We start from the raw sequence: 23227 nt of genomic DNA, 5'->3' as shown, positions 1-23227 counted from the left end.
AAGAGTTAGGATATGACATAGCAGTTACACTCTTAAGAGTTAAAACCAAGAGAATTAAAAACGTATGTCCATACAAAAACTTGTACCCAAACTTTCATAGTAACCTAACACCCTAGCAGCCCAAAGTGTAAACAACCCAAATGTACATAAACGAATAAAGTGTAGTATATCCATAGAATGATATTATTCAGAAATTAAACAAACAAGTCACAAAATATTTTGAATGACTCATTTCATGCATACGAATTCCCACAACAGGCAAACCTATAGAGATAGAAAGTGTATCCATGGTTGGTAGGACTGGGGGGAAGGAGGGTCTGGGGAGTGACTACTACTGTGTATAAGGTTTTCTGGGGGTGATGAAACGTCCTAAAATTAGATCATGGTGATGTATGCAAACTGTGCGTAATAAAAAAGACACTGAATTGTACTTTAAAAGGGTAAATTTTATATGAATTATCTCAATAAAGCTGTTACAAAAGAGAAACTGCAGTAAAATCTAGTTGATGAACAGTTTGTATTTGTTCAACTCGACTCCCTCTCAGCATTTTGTTTTCTACTCTGTTGCCAATGTACATATTTGACCTTACTTCCAGAGATTTATTAATCAATTTTAAAATAACCTTTTCCTACTTCCCCTTCAATCCTATCCCCCCACCACTACCAAATTCTTCAAATGAAAAATAACCAGATAGAAACTGTTCGCAGGTTTTAAGAAAAATCACACTTTACAATTTTAAAAAAGTATTAAATGTGACCATTGTTCACATTTACTTTTCACACAGTCCAAGGTCACATAGGTACATATTCAAAAAACAAGTAGTTTTTGCCTAGAAACAATAATAACATATCACATTAAGCAAACAATACAGTGTATAGCATGAATTCTAAAATTCATTTTGGATTATATGAAACTACTTTGTAAAAGTTACAAAACAAGTGTTCATCAGTCTCAAGAAATGTTTGAATTTTAAAATAATGCTGCTGTAATACATTTCTTTCATGAAATGAAAAAAATTACATTGGTGAGTAGAAGGTATCATTTCACGGGTAAAGAGACTGAATGGGTACATATAAAAATCCATTGGCAAAGCTAAGTTTAGAGCTGATTTCTTCTCTTGGATTGTTAAATTTGAATAGTATACAATACTTATTTATTGTTGGAATAACACCTGAGCAATTTAGCTAAAGATACAAACAATAATAAAAGTCCTTCGCAGATATTCAAACTTGGGGAACTCTACGTAACAGAAAAATAGAAAAATTTTCCTTCCAAAAAAAGGTCTCTAGACATTCAGATACCCCATGTAGATTATTCAAGAGTCATATTGAATCAATCTTTTCTGTATTCCTTAAATAAAACTTTATAATGGACTGAAGAAAAAACAAATTTCATATTCAAAAAACACTTTCAAAAGCATCTATAATTAACTTAATGCAAAAAATATGGTAAAAACACAACCAACTCATTGAGGTCTTCAAGTATAGCAACATTTTATTATTTTTGGTGCATCTTCTTCCGCATTTCTTCCAGGGCTGCTTCTTTCTCTCTCAGCATCTGCTTAAGTCTTCTTATTTTTTCATCTCGAATGGTTTCTTCTAACTCTGGTGGTGTCATGGGAAAAATATCTTCAGTATAATTTTTACTAAAGGACTGACTTTGTTCAAAATCTGCATTTGAACTCAATGTGCCTTTTTCCTGGTTCTCCAGGGTACAGTGTCCTATCTCAGTTTTCTTTTCTTCTCTGGTTTTGTTGCAGCTTGTACGAATGTTATGGTGTGATACAGCTAAAGTTGGTAAAACACTGCTAATGAGTTGGGAATTGGTGACATTAGTTCCTCCATTTACAGCTGTGTTATAAGCACTCTCAGTTTTCTTCTTTTTTGTGTGATCCATCTTCTTAATGTTTTTTGCTCTTCTTTTCTTATCAAAACCCTGTTGCAATGTTGAGTAAGATTCCAATAGAAAAACAAAGCATTACTGCCATATATAGATTGTGCTCTGAAATTTAACAAGTTTGCAGATACAAATATTTAACAATTAAATTCAACTCAACAAAATACATTGAGAACAACTACAGCAAGAAAGTAATGCTTAGCACTGTGTGGTACCAAAATGAATAGTAATGTCCAAAGATTTCCACTGAGAATAAATTGCTTAATTCACATTTTTCTGCTTATGTCAAGTATTAGAAGCTGTATTGATCTACCACTAAAAAATTACAGCCATTTATGAAGAGCCTGAGAATTAAATTTATTTGTTTCCTTTGTATGATAGATACATATGAAACATTTTCATTGGGGAAGATTGACCAATCTCTGAAGTGCAGGATATTAAACAATATAATAATTATATAAGTAGAATGACAGTACGCAAAGTTACAGGGATGCTTCTTTTCATCATTATTGACCATGTAGATTTCTTAAAATGTTTGTATTAAGGGTTAATACTACAGTATCCTCATGCCTGTATTTTCTCTACACTTGGATTATTTTAGATAGGGTCTTCAAAGTAGTATAACTAGTTAAAAAGCTATGGCTATTTTCTTATAATTTGATGATGGAAAAATAAACAGTAGGTGAATAAAAACACTTAAAACAACATCTTTAATTAACCGGGAATGCATTTTTACCTATGCATATGTGGTTCTTTTTAACACTATTTTGGTATACGTACATGTGTAAATTTGGTAACTATTATTCATATTGATACATAAAACTAAAAAACCAAATCAAGAAAATACATTCATGTCTCTCTGGAGTACCTGCAAAGGACACTTTATAATCTATTACCTGTTTTCTGTCTTTCTCCTTCACTATAAACTCTGTGTCTTTTTCACTCTTCACCAAACTTCTAAAGGTATTAAAAGCTTCTCCAGAGCCCAAATGATCAGGAATCCGAGTAAGGCACACTCTCAAATCTTTAGTGAGACCAAATATCTTTTTAAAGTCAGCATCAGTCTTCACATATGATGCCTTAGTGTTTCTTCCTTGAGAATTTTTCTTGTCATTTCTTTCTTGAATAACTTTTTCTAATGTTGATGCCATCTCATTCTGGATCTGGAATTAAGAAAAGAAAACACACAAACAATACTGCCCATTACTTAAGCTATTTTATCAGACTAGCAACTAAGTGATTACCTCACCTTACTTAAAACATGCTTTAAAGTCCTAAATGGTTGGTTTGAATTATCCTTGCCTAACTACCCACACTCAAAAATCTGAACTAAGGACAAAATTAAAATGTTCCCCTGAAATTTCTCATTTATTTTACTTTCTTGCACTACAAAGATAACAAATACTCAATTCTCAAACAACTCAATACAGACGAAAGACAAGTTAAAAATAATCTGTATGACATTAATTGGAAATTGTAGTCTTCTGGAAGTCTTCTGCCTTTAATCAATCTTATACTTAATCAGAATGCATCTCCTTACATCTCTGGAATTCAATAATTCTGTATGGAAAGGGGAGAAATGCTGAGATTATTAAGTAGACCTCTAAGTGAGGAAAAGGTGGGTATAAGTATTTAGTGAGCACAGACACACATTATCTTAAGTAGAACAGAAAGGTACCTAGTTGGCTATGTTGGATAATTGGATGAGTCAGAAAAAAGGGCTAAAGAAAAAAAAAAAAAAAAAGCTTGTCTCCCCCCCAAAAAAATCCCGAAGATGTTGATAAATGTTATTTTCACAAATGACTTGAAAGCTTGGTCTTATGCTACCCCTTCCACCATCTACCTAAAAAAATTGCCAGGTATCTACCTACTACCAGAAAACAAATAAAAAACCCCAATCTCCTATATGCATAATATTGACCTAATATTGACCACTAAAAGTAGCTATTAAATACATATGTATGTATACATATGCATGTGTACAAATATGTATATGTACATATACACACACAATTTTACTAAGCTTTTAATTCACATTATCCTTCTCCAACTCCTCTAAACCTTGTTGTGTGATTTTTGTTTGATCTTGTTTTAAAGATTTGGCATGCCAAATGATTCAAGACAAAGTTATTGCTTGGACTCTCTCAATGATACTCCTCCTCAAACATTTCCTTCAAATGAAAGCTTTGACTTAAGCATTCACATGTGTATGGTATGTGTGTGATGGAGTGGAGGATGAGAGAGGAGGGGAGAAAGGTATTATAAATTTGAGAATTAAGAAAAATTTTCTATATAGAGAGATAAAAAGAACACCCTGACATGGGAAAATTACCTTTGGTTCTTGGTCTCTGAAAACACACTGTTGTGAAGTAACACTTGTTGCATCAACAGAGGAACTTATTTTCTCTATGCTCTGGATGACATTTTCTTTTCTGGGGGCATTTTGTCCTGTACTAAATCCATCTGGACAGTCTGCCTTTATGAATAAAGTCTTACTCTGTTTTAAGTAGTTAATAGATGGGTTCAGACTATGCGGGTTTGGGGTAGAAAGAGATGGTTTCTCCACATTTTTATTCTTCTCTGCCCCTAGATTGGCCATGGGAGCAAGCTGGGTATTTGAAAGTGATTTTGTCTCCATCTGGGAAGATTTATTTTTAGCCAAAACAAAATTTACAACCTCTCTGGATATTTCTGTGACTGCACTGGAACTCACTATCTGTGACAGATCTTTTCTTGGTGGAATATCAGGAGGAACAGAATTCGGTTTGTCAATTTGTGATGGCAAAATGTCTGTCCCCTTTTTAGCCAATAGATAGATTTTCCCATTAAACACAACCAAAGCATTATCTTTAATAGGCATACTTTTGGACTGTGTCCCACTATGACTGATGGTACTCAATGGCGCCATATTTATAGCATCATCTCCCAAATTTTTCTTATCTACAAAACTTTTTAAAATCATTGAAGCCACATTATTTGAAGACTTAACAGGAACAAGAGATGGAGTACAAGGCTGTAGAGTTTCTTGAAAAATCCATTTCACTGGAGCAGCTTGAGAATGCTGACCACCGTTTAATTGTGTCTCTTTAGCAACATTCATTGGCATTTGTGTGGTATTTAGTATCATTGGCTTTGCTATTTCTGTAGCAGGTTTTGGGTAAATATGTTGAAAGTTCTTGGTAACTACGTTTTGCACTGTATTTACAGGAGAAACATAAATAACAGATGGTATTTGGGAGGCCTCAACTGTTCCTGAGGTACTTGTTGCAGCTGCAAATATCTTTTGCTGAACTGAAGGAGGCAATGATGACGCTGGTACAGATTTCACTTCAGCATGGGCTGGAATCTGTAAATGATGCCCAGAAGGCAAAACTGAAGATTTCACAGTCATTGGAAGACTCTGGGTATTTACTAAAAAGCAAGATGAATCATTTTGTGTTGAGGAAGGAGAAACAGCAAATGTTTGCATGGTGAGTCCATCAATTTTCACACCATGACTCTGAACTTTAGAAACTGATGAGGTAAAATTTTCAGTTCCCACAGAAGTAACTCTAACTTTTTCTGTTGTATCTATTGTTCTTGTAAATAAATAGTTTGAAGAACTGGCTGGCTGAAAAATGGGCAATTGAACTGCTGATGCACTTGTGGAAGAGCTGGAAATCTGAGTCTGAAAAGTAACTTGAACTGGGCTTCCTGTATTCCCTTTCAAAGCATCAGACATGACTGAAGATTGAACTATCGGTATAAGATTTCCAGAGGCATTAGTAATTGGAAGTAATTGCAGAAGATTTTTTCCATCCGAGCCAATCGTCTGAACTACTTGGTACATGCAGCCTGAAACACTTAAAAGAACATGAGTAAATAAATACAACATACTACATGGTATATACATTTTATTTAAAAGCAAGTATTTGCAAATATTATTTTAAAACATATATATTTATAACATAATAAAAGTGTAATTTGTCACTTTGATTTTTCAAAGCAAAATACTGCAAAACAAAGATTTTGAAGGACATAATCAAAGATACGGTCAGCTTTGATTTAGATCTCACATGATTAGGCAATAGGTATGAGATGTGAACATTTATTCCTAAAAGTAGACTTTCCTAAGGTTTTACACTCTGTATAAAATTATGCCTACTAGAACATGCTCCTCTTAAACTATTAGTATCCTCCCTTCTCCTTATACTTGAATGATTTCCTCTTGTCTTCCTCCTTTACTCTTACTGACCAGGATTCTCATTTCACCTCTATTTCTCTCACTCGTTTCTCCCCTCCCACAATCTGTTGTCATCTACCTACTGACAATGACTCACTCATAAGTTCTACAGTCAGCCATTCTTCTGCTAAAGGCATCTTTTACGGTGATACCTTAGTATGTCAGATTTTTGGAGATTAAACTAAGTTACCTGTGTAGGAAACATTTCCTTTTTTAATTTATTGATTATTTCAGCACATTTGAAGTTTGGTTCTAAACAGCACGGCAATTATATATAAGTTATATATATATATATATATATATATGTATATATACGTATATATATATATATATATATATACATACATACATACATATAACGGCAACGCCATTTCTGCTGAACAGTTTTCAACAAATGTGAAACACACTGGATGTATTTTTTTTAAACCTAGTTAATTTTGATCCTGACACTTATGAGCTACGTCTTAGTACAGATTGTCTGATTCTTTAAAAATCCAATACATACCAATTTCTGTTTATATAATCAATTATTTGATTTCTTGAATTCAGGCACCTCAAGTTATTTATACCTAAAACCACCTTTCAGTTCCTGGAAAATATCAAGACTTCATGTGACTCAGGGCCATCACACATGTTATCTATGTAGAAATCTTCTCCCACCCACATAATTCAAGTCTCAGCATAAATAGTATTTCCAAAGAGACACATTCTCTGACCACCTTAACAGCCTTTGTCCTTTCTTCACAGTCTACATTACATCTGTTAATTTCCTCCACAGCACATATCACAAGTTGTCATCACGTATCAATCTGTTTGTTCACTTGTCTGTAGACTGTCTCTCATGCTACATTCTAGCAACATGAGTGCAGAGTCCATGTCCTATAAAACCAGTATGCTTCATATGACTAAGATCAAATGAAGACAAAATTTATGGGCAAAAAAATAATAGAATTCTCAAAAGTGTAAAGGTGTTTTTTATAGCCTATAGGTATTTTTAAAACCTCCAATATTAATAAAAATCAAAGCAAAAAATTCTATACATCCTAGGAAGCAATGGAACTCAGTTTTACCTTTCTACAACCCAAAATGACATAATTACAACTTTACAAATATTTAAAACAGCTTTCTGGCCATTTGGTAGTATTTCAAAATGGTATATTTAATTGAAAAGTTAATCTTTAAAGAAAAGCATGAACATAAAGAAAAACATGAATTCTTGCTTTCAAGGTTGAAGAGGAAAACCCACCTACCTACCTTCATTACCTCGCCATCCCCCAGAAAGCATTTATAATCTCGATCAGAACTTATTTAACTTTAATTTATTAAACAAAAATTTACTGAGTGTCTGTTATGCTTCAGTCTAGGCTCAAGTATGGAAAAAGTTTCATTAAGTGCAGCCTGTGGGCCATATATGGCCTCCTGCCTGTTTTTGTGCAGTTCACAAGCTAAGAATGGTTTTTATATTTTAAATAACTTTTTTAAAAGTCACAAGACTACTACTTTGTGATGTGTGAAAATTATGAGATTCAAATTTCAGGATCCATAAATAAAGTTTTATTAGTACGCAGTTGCACTCATTTTTTTATGTACTGTATAAAGCTGCTTTCATGCTATAACAGCAGAATTGAGCAGTTACAGAGAGATACCGCTCACAAAGCTATATTTACTATCTGACCCTTTACAGACAATGTTTGATTGACTCCAAGCTAATTCAACCCACAATCCCTAAAAAAAAAAAAAATTAAACTATCTGGCATGTGAATATGTTAATAGGTAATTATCATTAAATGAGATAAACGATGTACTTGGATGAATACAAAAATGTTTGCTCCGTTTTTAAAAAACATTCTCTTCCCAAGGCTTCCTAGATATGATATTCTACCTCTGTAGTGACTCCTCAGTTTTCTTTGCCAACTCATCCTCCTTGAATGAACCTTCAAATGCTGGAATTCACCAAAGCTTAGACTGAACTCTTCTCTTCCTACTTTGTACACTTTCCCTAGATGATTTCCTTTAAATGCATGATTTCAATTTAATTACCATGTATATATCAACAATTCAAATATTTATATCTTAGCTCTTTCAAATTTCAGGCTTATATATCCAACTTTCCTCATGACATTTCCATTCAGAATCTCAAAAGCACCTAAAACTCAACATGGCCTTTTTCAGTCCCCCCCGCCCTTTTGGTAAATAGCATCTCATTTATCTTAGTCTAAGTCAGAAGAAGTAATTCCTTCTTTCTTACCACCTATATTCAATCTATCCCAAAATCCTGTTGATATCATCTCCTAAATTTCCCTTGATCTGTTCATTTCTTCCCAAATTAACTGTCTCCACTCTAGTACGATGAAACATCGTCTTTGGTTTAGACTATTTTAGTAGTTCGGAAACTGGTTTTTGCTTCAGTCATATCTTTAGGGTGCCTTCAAGTTGGCACCCTAAAGCTGGCCCTTCCCTGCTTAAAACTTTCAGCAGCTTCCCATTTTCTTTGAGCAGTAGAAAGAAAATGAGATTTTGATGCAATAGAAGCCAAACGAAGAGTTGCAAGAAAATGGGGGAATTCTATTAAAAGTTTCTGAGAGGCCAAGTAGGCTGCAGATTAAAAATGCACACTGGGGCACGGCCGGATGGCTCAGTTGATTAGATTCCCATACGGGCCAGTGAGCTGTGCCCTCCACAACTAGATTGAAGACAACGAGCTGTCGCTGAGCTTCTGGAGGGGCAGCCGGGTGGCTCAGTTGGTTAGAGCACAAGCTCTCAACAAGGTTGCCAGTTCAATTCCCACATGGGATGGTGGGCTGCACCCCCACAACTAAAGATTGAAAACGGCCAACTGGACGTGGAGCTGATGGGCCGTGGAGAAACAGCATACTGTTCTCCAATATTCCCCAATAAAATTTTTTTAAAAAAACTGCACACTGGGATGAATGGCATGAGGGTCAGTAATGGCTTTAAACAGCAGTTTGGTGGGGAAAGTACTTTGGTGGGGAAGCGTGTGAATATGAAGAAAACATATGAAAATGGCAAGTATAGACAACTTTTTTATGAACTTTGTAAAGAAGAGAAAGACTGGTAAGTAGCTAGAGGCAAAACATGGGATCCAGGAAGAGGTTTTTTACTTTTTCTAAAGCTTAGATGAACCAGAGCATATAAAATGCTCATGTAAGTTGTCAAGAGCAAGAGACTGGCAAGAAAGCCGGCTAATTACATGCAAGGTTTGATGAGGAGGTAGGAAATGAGAACCAGAAGACAGGTGGAAGGAATGAACCTTAACAGGAGCGGGAGAAACAAACATCTCCTTCCACTGGAACTGGAAGAGAGGTTAGGTGCATTTGCAGGTAGGTTTATAGCTTTGGTGTTGTAAGGTTGAGGTAACTCTGATCTAACTGCTTTTATTTTCTCTATGAAAAAGGAGATGACATCATCTGCTATGAATAAGAGCAAAAACAGGGAGAGATTTGAACAGTCTTTGTGCAAGAATAAGATGACTTCAGAAAATAGTCGCTGGGCACTACTGATGGCCCAGTGAGACAGGTGGTGATTACGAATTTATAGCGATACCAGTCAGCTCTTCTGAGATTTTCCTTGTTTTCACAGGTATAGGCAAAAAGAAAGAAAGCAAATCTCTGGGTTTATCCAGGGTTGCGGAGGCTTCAGAAAAAGGTTACAAGAAAAATCAAAAAGGAGCAAAAGAATTTAGGGTATTGATAAAATTAAAATGATGAAACAGAATCCAAACTGGATGGGGAAAAAATGAGAACATGAAAGCCTAAAGTATAAGGAGAATAATAAAGGGATTATTGGACTGAAGGCCCAGATAAAGTTAAAGCTGTCAGAATGGGAATATGAGTACTTCAACAAGTAAGCTAGAAATATAGGATGCCTGAATCAAGAATTTTGTAGATGCAGCCATTTCATCTGATAACAATAACTACAGAGGTGGATGCCTGGCACTAGAACGGAGAATAAGATCACTGGAGAAAAAAATCTTTGTACTAAAAGACCAGGTAACAAAGAGATTATCCATATAGATGCTAACTAAAGTCATGTAGGATCAAAGAGAAGACTGTGATCTAGGTGCTAAGTTTAGTGACGGTGGTTGATAGATGGAGTTAAAGAACTGCAATTAAAACCATCTACCAACTTCCTATCACCCACATGCCAGAAAGTTGTCTTGAAGCCTTCTTCTGGAGCCTCTTTTCTTTCCCATTATTCTATAACTCATTCTCCAACATTACCAAAGGTGTCTTGAAAGTTAAATCTGTCTTTATCCTCATTATCTAGGTGCTCTCTGCTGAAACTGACACTGCTACAGTAGCTAATTATCCCTCCATCTTGAACCTCTTCCTATCATGATTCCCATTGAGCACAATTTTTTCATCTTACTTAATTTCCTTTCTTACTCATTTTCCGCATTTTAAGCATTGAACTATGACTATTCTCCAAAGCCCAGTTCTTGACCCTATTTCTCATTCAAGACATTCTTCTTTAAAGACTGAACCAATTTTCACCACTTCAACTATCTGAACTATTTCCTTTGCAATAAGGACTCTCATAGTTACAGACTTTTATTCCTATCCCCTAATATTGACCTCAGTTCCATATTTGTGATGTCTTACCAAACAGTTTCACCTTACATAGCCATCAAAAGTTAAAAATACACTCTACTGAAAACTAATACCTTAACAGGAATTATCTTACCATCCAGTCAGTTAGCATTACTATTTTCTAAGTCACTTAGGTTTGAAATCACCTAGTTATCTCCAATTTGTCTTTATCACTTCTTATTAACTTTTGATTCACCCATAGCACCTTGTACAGATGCTTACAAAGGGTCAACAGTCAATAAATGTAATCTCAATGAATCACCGAGTCTATAATTTTTTTCTCTTTTCCAGCTCTTATTCATCTTCCTCCTTCTTCACCATTGCCACTTCCACTACCTAGAGCAGACTCGCATCACTTTGTGTCTAGTCCTTATTATCTCATCCCTGTTTTTCGCTCTGACTTTTAAACTAGTTTTTTTCTGACTATAGCCTCTATTAATATCTACCTCTGGCACATTAAAATCGTTTTTATCCTGTTTCCTCCTTGCTCACAGTTTTAGAATGCACCATTGGCAATTCAGCTTGATATGACAATCATCTACACTGTAGTCCCAACCAATCTCTACAAAAGAGTACCACCTATAACTTCTCAACATAAAATCCCTGGTCTTATCAAAGAGGTCTCTTTGCTTTTCTGGATTATCTCATGCACATTATTTATTCTAAATATTCTTCAAGTTAGTTTTTTCTTCTCCAACAATTTAAAATGTAGTTATAAATTGAGGATCAATTCCATCTTCTCCATGAAATAACTGGTAGTCACTCAAACTCACATTAATTGCTTCCACTTGGAATCCCTAAAGTACTTACATTGGTGCCACTAATGCTAGGAGTTATATAATGCCTTCAATACTGCCTTTGATCTATTAGCTAATTTTAAAAAATGAATAAAGTATTTTTTTCATCAGTGAGTTGTAAACTCCTTAGGGTCAGAGACTATATCATTTATTTTGTAATTGTTCTTCCAATACCAAGCACAGTAGGACCTCAAAACATATATATTTTATATATAGTATATAATATATATACTATATATAATACATATAAGAAACACACACACACACAGTGCCAAAAAAGCATATACACATTTTAAGGGAAAAACGATTAAAATTGTAATAATATAAACCAATAACAAAAGATGAATATAAGTCACGTTTGATTTCTGAAATTACAAAAGGTGTTCAAAGTGGTTACTGTCAGCGTCCAGACGCTTCTGATTACGGGAACTACTGCTTGAGCAACCAAAGGCTCCACTTGTATACATTACGTATGCTTGTATATATAATGCAGCTCTTTTGACTCTCCATTTCAAGTGAACTGTCTCAATACCATTCACTGCTTAGTCTCATTTGGCTTATTTGTGTACTTCATTCACCAGTAACATTTAGCTAACATATTTAAAGCTTCAATACAGTAGAACCCATGTTTTTATAACTATGTCCATAGAGGCAAGCATGTTTTAACTGATATGGGATTTAAACAAATCACACAGGCTTCTGTTACTTCATTCACATACTTCATTATATGGCCTATTTCTGCTTTACAAAAAACATTTGTGAATATCACACAAACTATTTTTAAATCTAATCACTGATTTTCCCTCTTTTCTACTCCACTCCCCTCCAAAAAGGGAAGGAAAATACAGCTTCTATGTCAGGATATCAGTAGAGAGTCACTTAATCTACCAGAGACCATAAATTCCTTAAGGATAGGTTATCTTATTCATAATACATCCTCTACACTTAACAGAGCAACTGGCACATTGTAGACAATAATGTTAGCTAATTGAATTCTACAAGCCATGACTTTTTAAAAAATCCATGATTTCGTAGTAACAAATGAAATGAGTTCTAAAAAACCGAAATGCAAATGTTAAGGAGAGAAGTCACAAATCAGGTGAAGTTCACACTTCTTCAACCAATATATGTATTTTTTCAGATCTAGAAGTGACTTTGCATTTAAGAGATTAACTAAAAACCCTATAAAGATTCTGTTTTCTTAAAGATCACATTCTGCTTCCTAATGTTAGAATTAAAACTAGAACCAGATTCTGCATCCCATACTCTGGTTTGGTCACTTAAAAAGAATCATCAACATGCTAATTACTTTAAACCAGCTGGTGATTGAACTGAGAAGTACACTGGAAAAATAATACAGTCTGAGACTTTAAAAGAGAAAACAGGATTAGAAAGATTACCGGATTCTAATCTTGGCTCTTCTAAATTATTATTAGTTGATTGACTTTGGTAAATTTACTAACTTCTTGGAATATCTGTTTCTTTATTTATAAAATGGAGGCAATAAAGAAGGCTTGCTATGAAAAGTAAATAAAAGAACTGGCTGGGATGATAAACTTTCAATATATGCTAGTTATGACCTTCCATTAAAACATATAATTGGCGTCCAAGAATAAGTAAATGAATTAGGTAGTCTTCTGAATATGAGAACTTTAACAAAAGGTATATTAAATATATTTATAAGTTCTGACATTTTTTACTATTCTAATATTGATATGAAACATGCACATATTAGAAATGGAATAAAAATTTTGCAGGCTAATGAACATTTTGTAGCTATTTTTAAAAATATTTTGTTTCCAACTGCTAGGAGACCTTTTTCCATCTTACTACCTATGATTTCACATTATGTACTTATATAATATACATAAGGACATAATGTAATATATTACATGTTAATATGGTATATAACATACCATATAATATTATATACATAATAATGTTATAAATGTCAATCTAATCTCAATAAATAGCCCAGCAATGTGGTATTGCCATTCCTATTTTACAGTTGAGAAAATAAGAGGTTTAGAAATATTAAGTAGCTTATTTAGGATTACATAGTCTCTTGAACAATCCCACCCATTTTCTTTTTCTTTTTTTCAGTTTTATTTTTCCCATCCATTTTCTTGTATTTACTTTAGCATAATCCCAACATAACAGGGTCCAAAAGTTCAATTGCTTAAACAGAGATTAATGAAATATCATAGATTTCAGTTAGCCTACATTGTATGTCTATCTGTCTCCCTCTCACAAATACACACACACACACACACACACACACACACACACACACAAAACCACAAAAGTAAACTAATAACACACTGCACAAAACTAAATGCACACTGAACTGACAATGAAACATTATCTTTCTAACCAAACCAAGTCCCTTGCTAAGGATACTCATTTTAGCTCTCCATTTTAGAACTAAGGATTAAGAGCGGATAAAAACCAATTGACAATCATATGACATCCTAATTCTTATTACTGTGGGAATGTATATCACAGGGTTCTACTATAATACCTCTCAGCTGATGATTCACAAGTCTCTATTTTCAGTTCTGACCCTGCCTGAATTTCAGATTCAAATGTCTCTCTGATGGCTTTCTTGGTGTGTTCTTCATCTCTATTAGTTTACCAGTATCTACCATCATAACTGATCCCCTTTTCTTTATACCAATTCACTGACAAGGTCTGCCTATTTTCCCTTCTGTTTCTTTGAATCAGCCCTTACTTTGTATCAGTTAGTTCAGCTCTGAAAGGACTGAAATAGAATCATTATATGCCTGATCCTCACTCTCGAATCCACACTACCATCAGTTATCTAAAATGCACAGGTGACCATGACAGTCCAATCCTCTGCTCTCCATTAGATGAAATCTAATTTCCGTAGCAAGGTAAACCAAACCCGTAAGTTCTATCTATTTATCTAGCTTGTAGCACAGAATTAAACAAGAAATACCAATTGTTAGTAATAAGCCATACTGCTTTATTTACTGATTTTCTCTGCCTGGGCATAGCCTGCATTCCACTTTAATTGGTGAGTTGACATTTACATTCCCCAACTCTGCTGCTCCATAAATCTTATCTACAATATCCCTTCTCTATGCCCTTACAGTATTCTATGCACAATCCTATCCAAAAAAAAAAAAAATGTATCACATCATCTCCCCCCTATACTGTATAGTTTTTCATGGGCATGGCCCATATCCTATTCTTTAGTAGGTCTCTCCATTTAGCACAATCTATCACAGAGTAGGCACTCAGTGAATGTTATTTAACCAATGTTTGGGCTATACTGATAATAAGTAGTAGACTAGAACATGAACCTAGGTCTCTGTACTCCAAAGCTTATCTTCTTTCCACTATACCATTCTGACTCCTGCTTTGCTCTTTGCTAATAAAGCCCTAATCTAAATAAACTTAATGCCTTCCATCACAAATATCTTACAGATTTTCTTTTGTACTATACAATTAAATTTGGGTTTTACATTTTATGCCCTAATGAATTAGAAATACTTTAAACAATGAACTTTCTATATCACATGACTAAAAATTTTTTATAAAAGGAAAGCAGCACCTCAAGAAAAATTCAAGTATCTATAGAAAATAAGAAAATCATAGTCATTTTGTTTATGAAGAAAATGAATGATTTAGTACCATCAAAAATATTACAAGAAAATTAAGTTTCCAATAAAGAGCTGAAATTAACCAATGACTTACAAAATTCTATTTGGACGTTATGCAAATTGTTACTTAAAAAAAAACAGAATAAAATCGAATATGCAACTAATACCCCAAATAAGTGATTTGAAGAGATAAATGCGTTTGAAGATGAAAACAATGCATAAATCAATGAGTTAATAAACTCTAAATGACTTGTGATGTAATCAAAACTTAATTCAATTAATGTTTTAAAAATGCCAAATATAGACAGACAAAGGATTAGAAACTGGATTATAAGAGTTAAAGCACACAATAAATGAAAACTTAAAAGTTCTTACTCGATCTTATTTCTGATATTAAAAACATGAAATCCTAAAACAAACTGTGTTAAGGTAAGTCAGAAGTCATCAGTATCTAGGTACTAAAAGAAGGCAGAAATAAACAATCATTTAAAAACAATACTACTTTTGCATATCTATACACATCACTACCTCTGCCTATCTCCACAACTTCCAGCAAAAATAAACCAACAAACAACATACTGTACACAAAAGCTGTCTTTTTAGACGATTTGAATTACAACGGTTCTTTCTTGGCAGTTCTTCAATACTGTTTTAGCTCACCGGGCATTTAATTTCATTTTCAGAATATTATGCATGCTTTTTGAAAGTCTTTATTACAATTAGGTTTTTTACCTACTTGTAGTTAAAGGAGACCTATTTCCTGGTCCAAAATTTGTACAGAAGTTGTATTCTTATAACAACAACAACAACAACAACAACAACAACAAAATCGTACTCTTCTATTTTTCCTAACTATTTCACCTAAATTCACTTTTAATCTTTAAAATATCTCTTAAGTGGTCTTATTTACAGAATGGAAACCAAGGTACTTAACCTCACAAACAGTAACTAGCGAAGCTACGATTAAAACCTAGGCACCCCATTTTCTTCGTAAAATCTCTTCCATGGAATGTAATCTTAAATTCCACGCTTTCTCCTTCACCTGTTTCTTCTGCAGAGACCCAGGACCTTTGTTCTCGCTACTTATTATACACCCACTGACCACGGAGCGTAACAACTTAAAAGATTCTACCGTAGCTAACAGTGTTGTTCGTTTCATTTCGTCGCTTAATACAAGCTTTAAAAAAAAAAAACAAAACTGCGTTAGTGATACACCAGTTTCTAAATGTGCAAATAAGAAACAGTGGGATCTCCCCGGGTCAGACCGAGGTCCTTGACATCCAACTAGAAACGGCATTCGCATTACCTGCTTCCAATAGGCGGTTCTCAAGAACTGATTGCACACGAGAATTCCTCTGTTTTCTACTCTTCTTTCTCTGCATGTAAAGCGATCCCTTGACATTTAAAAATAACCTAGTCCCTTACACTAGAGGGATTTTTCAGTTGCTAAATCCATATCCTCTCTCTCATCAATTACACGAACATAACATCCTCTCCTCCTCTCTCTCTCGGGGCCATTTATCACGGAAGGTCCAGCGCCACCTGGGGCGCACTTGCTCATCCGCGCGGACGGCGGCTGGTTTTTCCTGCGACTGCGCGAGAACCTTCCAGAAGGTGGCGGTCACACCGGAGCGTCGGCCATGTTGACTGTCCTCCCCCGAGGAGCTCTGTCCCGTCTGCCTTTGAAATTGGAGACGCCGGAGTCCCGCGGAGCCGGGGCGGAGGCTGACCGACCGCGTCAGGCTCTGGAGGATTTCCATTTCCAAGAGGGATGGGCTCTAAGTGCCAAAGTGACGGGCATTGCCTCGGGGGGGGGGGGGGGGTTCGCCGTGGGGGGGGTGGGGGGAGGGGCCGCACACTCATCCGAATTGTAAAGTCAGGAAACGAGGGCCGACTCGACATCCTGCGAAGAAACGGGTGTGTCGAGAGGGATTGGAAACCTGTACTTACCAATGCGAGGCGTTGCCTGACTTTTCCTCTGCGGCTTTCAGGAAGACCCCCTGTAGGTGATTGGGCATTTTAGAGGGGTGGAAGGGGCCAGCACATCCAGGAAAGTGGGCAGTGTGGGGCCGGGGTCCTCCAAGGGGCGAGAACCAGAGCAGGGAATGTGGGGCTGGAGTTACTCCGGAACAACTCGGAGGAGTTCGATGCTGAAGGGAGGGCGACGGCGAGCTCTCGAGAGGGCGTGTCCCTAAGCTCCGGAGGGAGGCGGCGCCGCCACCGGAAACCGGAAGAATGGGACGAGGCTGCCGGCGCTGGCGGAGCGCTGGGCTCTGAGAGAAACGGCCGAGTCTCCGCCCCACAGAGCCACGACCGCGCTCCAGGGCCACCCAGAGTCGGCGCTGGAGGCGTGGCCTTAATGGCGCCGCCCCCAGCGGAGCTGAGTTCTTGGTTGAGACCGCGCCCACTAAAGCCGCCGGCCGGAGCAGGGCTCAGCCCGCGGCTTCCGGAGTCGTCACATCCTGTGGCCAACGTGACTGGCTTACAAAAGCCCCGCCTTTGTGACGCAAACCAATCGCAAGTGAGGGTTGCTATCTCTTCTTCCGGATCAAGTGACGACTCGCGAAAGAAAATTCTCCAGATACCTACGCAAAATAAAATGTTTCCGGGGTCAGTTGTAACTTTTCTGCTTTGTGTTCGCCGCTACTGTAATTTTACTTGCCCTGCCAATGCTTTAAAAGCCATCAGAGGGCTTTTCTGCCGTCGTTATGCACTCGAGGCGTGAGAAAAATTTCAATGCCTGCCAGCAACCAGCACCGTATAATTGCTACTTCCGGAGGATTTCTCAGTCACTCCCTCGTTCCTGAAGCTTTGCTCCTAGGCTTACGCTAACCTCTTTCTCCACCCCACGCTCATGCCTTGGTCAGAATTATTATTTATTGTCATATAATTAATTCGTTCATTCTCTAAAAGTTTCAATTCCCATACAGACTTTTTTGGGGCGCCTTGATTTGGAGCTCCAGGGGAAAGTTTTTCAGAAGTCTCTTGATTCCTGCTACTAAATCACTTATCCGAGAAACAGGTTCAGTTTCTGGCTGAAGGGGTAGACAGACGTTCTAGTTCAGCTAGGGCTAGAAGGAAGTTGTGGGATGAATGGTTTGGAAGATCCAGTTTTAGCAGGTATAGACAATACCTACTTTAACATGAGCCATGTTGTTTAAGAGACTGCCATGAAGTAGCCACTTTTAAGGTTTATGTAGGTGTTTTTAAAATGCTGGTTACTCATTCCTCTAACTCCTTAATAAGCTGATACGGCTTAAAGAACTTAATGTCCTGATACAGTAACAGAAAGCAATACTTTCTAACTACTCTTCACTCTTTCTGAAGGGTTAATTTCAACGACATAGAATCCTGTATGTATAACTGGCTTTTATCTTTCAACCAAATATCTCCTATACTAAAGAAAGGGTAGGGTAGTGAGCCGGTCTTCTTCCTATCTGTGAAAGCAAAATTACTTGGAACAAGTTTCCCTTTCTTCTTCCACTTTCTCACACTTTATTTCTTACCTTTTGCAGTCTGGTTTCTCTTTATATCCATCACCACTTCCTATTATTGAAACTGATGGACACCAATTGGGTTCCCAGGGAAGCAGACTCTTGCAATGCACTTTGATATGCAGGAAGTTTATTAGGGATCAGTATCTGTGGAAGGGAAAGAAAGGAAGCAAAATTGGGCAGAGGGGGAAGTTAATTTGTGATAGCCAATCTCAACAAATGTCTTGGCCTGTCCCACATTGCTGAAACTGAGATTAACTTTCAGAGTTTTCCCCAGTTAGGATGCAGGGTTTGCCAAGGAAGGGTGTAGGACCTTAGGTAAGAAGGAGCTCTAGCCAAGGCAATTGCTCAAGAAGGCTGATAACTGAGGCACATCTGCTGGCAGCACAGAATAAGACCTTCGCTCCTCAAGGGAGGTCAGGGAAATGCATCACAGCATCCACCCTACTCATTAAACCACTCATTCTGCTATTGCAATTGATGCTGTTTATCTCACATTTGTTCAGATTTTTACACAGCAGCACTATTAATTATCTCTTCACTCTTGATGCTGTTGGCAATATACTTTCTTGGTTTTCCTCCTACTTTTTTGTCTATGCCTCAGTCTCTTTTGAAGGTTTATCTCTCCCTTCTCAGACACTAAATCAGAGAGGTCCTTAAATCTTGGTCATTGATCCTCTTATTTTCTTAAACTTTCCTGTTTTCTCAAGTGATTTGAACTAGGCTCATGGATTCACTTACAACCTCTACCCTTTATTATACCAATCACCTACATAATACTATGTGCAGGAAGTTTATTAAGGATCAGTATCTGTGGAAGAGAAGGAAGGGAAGCAAAATTGGGCAGAGGGAGAAGGTAGGTTGTGATAGACAGTCTCAACAAGTGTCTTAGCCTTTCCCACATTCTAAGTAATTCTAATTACTATTCTAAATGATTAACAAATATTAACTCATTTACTCTTTTTTTTAAACAGCTAATTTGTTCAAATGTGTCTTATTTTATGTGTGTCTGTCATTGCACAGAATTCTTTTGTGGGTGGGGGAAGGGGGACAGTGTGTTTTTTCCAGGACCCATCAGCTCCAAGTCAAGTCATTGTTCTTCAATCTAGTTGTGGAGGGCGCAGCTCAGCTCCAAGTCTAATTGCTGTTTTCAATCTAGTTGCCAGGGTGGTGGGGACAGGGGTGGGAGGAGCAGCGCCGCCCACCATCCCATGCGGGAATTGAACTGGTAATCTTGTTAAGAGCTCTCGCTCTAACCAACTGAGCCATCCAGTCGCCCCAACTAATTTACTCTTGACAACTATAAAATGGTTACATACAGATGAAGAAATGGATGCACAGAGAATAATGTAACAGCATGGATGAAAGGAAGAGACTGTGAAAAGAAATTAGAGCATGTTAAAATATAGATATAGTTAAATAAAAGATAAAGTGACAAATTTAAGCAACAACTGACAGAAATGAGTAGATTAACAAGTCAACAAATATAGAGGATGATTTTTACACAGACATTTCTGAGAAATTAATAGTTGAAGCATATAAAAATAGGCAGAGTTATCAAATTTCTAAATGCAATAAACCAGATCAAGCTATTATGTATGTAAATAACTCTCCACTCATGAAATAGTTCAGATTCTTTTTGGGCATACACAAAATATATGTTAAAAATTACACCATATATTAGGCTCCAGACTGGTTTCCAAACATAATTGATTAAATTAGCATTTACCATAAAAAAGAATAGCTTTAAGACATTTAGAAACTAAACAATCTATTACTAAATAACCCTTGGATTAAAAATAAAATCATAATGGAAATTAAGTCACTTAAATACATTTGTCATAAAACAAGGTTATAGAAACAAATGAGTTAAGCATTCATTCAAAGAAGTATTTTTAAAATGTGGTGTTTGAGAATTGCTTGTTGGAGTGGGGAAGCTTACACAGACACATTGGAATGGGGTCCAGGAACCAAATTTAGTTGGTATCAATGAAGTGGGATTTGCTAGAATGGTCCTGGCTCATGGAAACATGTGGTTTTTTTGAATAAAAAGGATACAAGGATGGAGGGGTTGAGGAACCTTTGATCCTTGGATGGCTACTTAGTCACCCATGATATGAAACTGCAGCTACAATCAAATCAGTTACTAAAGGTAAAAGTTACCAATGGAATTTAGAAATGGTAGTAGACCCAACCCCCACGGAGCTGACTCATTGGATATAAACAGAAATGCAAAATAATAAGAAGCATGGTTATTGTTATCTGTAATAGCCAAAATGAAAATAAAAGAAAATGCTGAGTCAGGTCTTGATGCCGAATCAAGCTCAGATTTGGGTTGATCTGAGCTTCAGCTATTAGCCTCAAAGTCTCCTAGAAAGGGAAAAATTATGCAGGGGAAACAGTAAGTACCTCTAAAACCTCTGGTCACCAAGAAGATAGTTAGTGTAGAGGAAGAGAAAAAACAAGAAATGACTGAAACTAGGGGATATGGTGTGAAGGAGCTGGCTCGTTTTGTGGATTGTTCTCATGAGCTTTCTTAAGAACCTTTACTAAAACAGATTGTGAGAGTAACCAAGTTGAGGGCTGATGTCTCTGGTTTTGAATGCTGCAGAGTGGAAGAGCATGTTTTGGTTGATGCAGTTCCCATAGGAACAGCCATCTTGGGCTACATAAAAACTTACTGGAAGATGTGTTTATCCTGAGAAGGGGAACCTCCCACGTCCTCTATAAATGTCAAATCAACAGCCCAGATGAAGCAGCTGATATGGTTTACATGCAAGCCATGTGGGGCTGGCTTTATGATGACCAGGATAGTCTCTGCTGAATATGTCTGTTACCCAAGATATAATAAATGCTGTGATCAAGGGGGGGGACATGTAAGTTTACTGCTACAAAATTAAACATTTCAAGAAGCTTTATAAGATTTGCTGGGGCCAGCCTGGTGGCTCAGGTGGTTGGAGCGCCATGCTCCTAACACTGAGGTTCCTGGTTCAAATCCCACATGAGCCATTGAGCTGCGCCATCTACAGCTATTGTGATTGTGAACAACAGCTCTACCTGGAGCTGGGCTGCCATGAGCTGCCGTGAGGGGCTGCGGGCTGCAGGACTGCTGTGTGCTGCCACAGGCTACTGTGTGCTGCCAGGAGTGGCCGGCGGCCAGCGTGAGTGGCGATCAGATATTGTGAGTGGCCAGCAGCTGGCGAGAGCTGCCGTGAGCTGCCGTGAGCTGCTGTGAGCAGCCAACCAACGACTGGCGACTGATTGCCTCAGCCGTGGGGATTGCAAGTCTCATAATCCCAGCATGGGCCAGGGAGCTGTGTCCTACACAACTAGACTGAGAAACATCAGCTTGAACCAGAGTGGGAGGTGGAGGTGGAAGAAGGGGAAAAAAGAAAAAAAGATTTACAAGATTTGCTATCTCCCAAAATGGGTCTTACCAACAACACTAAAGTAATTAAGAAAATGGGGAGAGACAAAGGGGAGAGACAAAGGGACTTGACCCAGCAGAATCAAAATCTTCAGATAGTTATTGGAAAAAAGGATAAAAGACCCAACAATCCCTCTCCTGGGTATCTACCAAAAAAATCTGAAAACACTTATCCATACAGATATATGTGCTCCGAGCTCACTCCAGTCCAAGGCCGCCTCCACCCTGACTGCACTGTGGAGGAGTAGGCGCACCACCACCCTCTGCACTCGGGCGAACATGGCGCTGCGATCGGCAGGGAGCGTGCTGGCGGTGACCTGTATCCTGTGAGCCACCTCGGCGCCCGTCGCGCCCTGCGCACCACGGCCCTGGGGCCTGAGGGTGGGCGCTGGCTGGACGCTGCGCACCAGCCCCAACTTGCTCTCAGTGCATAAATTCACAGAGAAACATGAATGGATAACAACAGAAAATGGTATTGGAAGAGTGGGAATCAGCAATTTTGCACAAGAAGCTTTGGGAGATGTTGTTTACTGTAGTTTGCCTAAAGTTGGGACAAAATTGAACAAACAAGATGAGTTTGGTGCTTTGGAAAGTGTGAAAGCTGCTAGTGAACTCTATTCTCCTCTATCAGGAGAAGTAACTGACATTAATGAAGCTCTTGCAGAAAACCCAGGACTTGTCAACAAATCTTGTTATGAAGATGGTTGGCTGATCAAGATGGCGCTGAGTAATCCCTCAGAACTAGAGGGGCTGATGAGTGAAGAAGCCTACGAGAAGTACATAAAGTCTATTGAGGAGTGAGAATCGAACTCCCTGAATAAAGCAGTGTGAAACAATTTAATCTAGCATAGTTGTCTTAAATTAGTGGTGGATAGAAGATTTAAAATAGCAACCTTTAGTAACATCAATGGAAAAGAAACTACAATGTTTCTGGAAGAAAATACCCTTTAACTTCCCAATGATTGCAGATAAACACAATATACATCTTCACAACACCCTATGATATTTTTAGGCTAGGCTACAGTTATAATGTTCAGAATTCATGAAATTATTTGAGGTAAAATGTAGTTATAAAAATTATGTAATTCAACAATAACTTACCTTAAGCCCTATATAATATTATAACTTGCTTACACCCCTCTCTGGATTTGGGT

General features: G+C 37.3%; 1 protein-coding gene and 1 pseudogene across 5 annotated transcripts; one reads left to right on the top strand and one right to left on the bottom strand.

The window, feature by feature from the left end:
• Positions 1-426: 426 nt before the first annotated feature.
• On the bottom strand, positions 427-17468 carry LRIF1 (ligand dependent nuclear receptor interacting factor 1). 4 transcript variants are annotated; one of them, XM_081026870.1, is made up of 4 exons: positions 17103-17468; positions 4230-5739; positions 2794-3060; positions 427-1936 (listed from the first exon to the last, which is right to left on the bottom strand). In XM_081026870.1, exons 1-4 carry the CDS (start codon positions 17168-17170, stop codon positions 1499-1501), a joined length of 2283 nt encoding a protein of 760 aa, XP_080882996.1. In that variant the 5' UTR covers positions 17171-17468; the 3' UTR covers positions 427-1498. The 4 variants fall into 4 exon arrangements, with proteins under 4 accessions (XP_080882996.1, XP_080882997.1, XP_080882998.1 ...); XM_081026871.1 differs by having other exon boundaries at positions 4230-5731; positions 17103-17362; XM_081026872.1 differs by lacking the exon at positions 17103-17468 and adding an exon at positions 16459-16830.
• A 4884-nt stretch (positions 17469-22352) lies between these two features.
• LOC308487005 (glycine cleavage system H protein, mitochondrial-like) lies at positions 22353-22874 on the top strand (annotated as a pseudogene). The gene has a single exon. The product of its transcript is annotated as a glycine cleavage system H protein, mitochondrial-like (transcript).
• Positions 22875-23227: the final 353 nt, after the last annotated feature.

Source organism: Rhinolophus hipposideros, assembly GCF_964194185.1.
Source record: "Rhinolophus hipposideros genome assembly, chromosome: 19".
Lineage (NCBI taxonomy): Eukaryota > Metazoa > Chordata > Mammalia > Chiroptera > Rhinolophidae > Rhinolophus > Rhinolophus hipposideros.
Note: the sequence above shows the minus strand (reverse complement) of the source record. Positions and strands in the feature narration are given on the sequence as shown.

Coding starts and splice junctions, on each gene's coding strand:
- LRIF1 (XM_081026870.1), bottom strand. CDS start 17,170: ATGCCCAATCACCTACAGGGGGTCTTCCTGAAAGCCGCAGAGGAAAAG. Junction 3,061..4,229: donor TCAGAGACCAAGAACCAAAG/GTAATTTTCCCA, acceptor TCTTAATTCCAG/ATCCAGAATGAGATGGCATC. Junction 1,937..2,793: donor AGGAGAAAGACAGAAAACAG/GTAATAGATTAT, acceptor ACATTGCAACAG/GGTTTTGATAAGAAAAGAAG.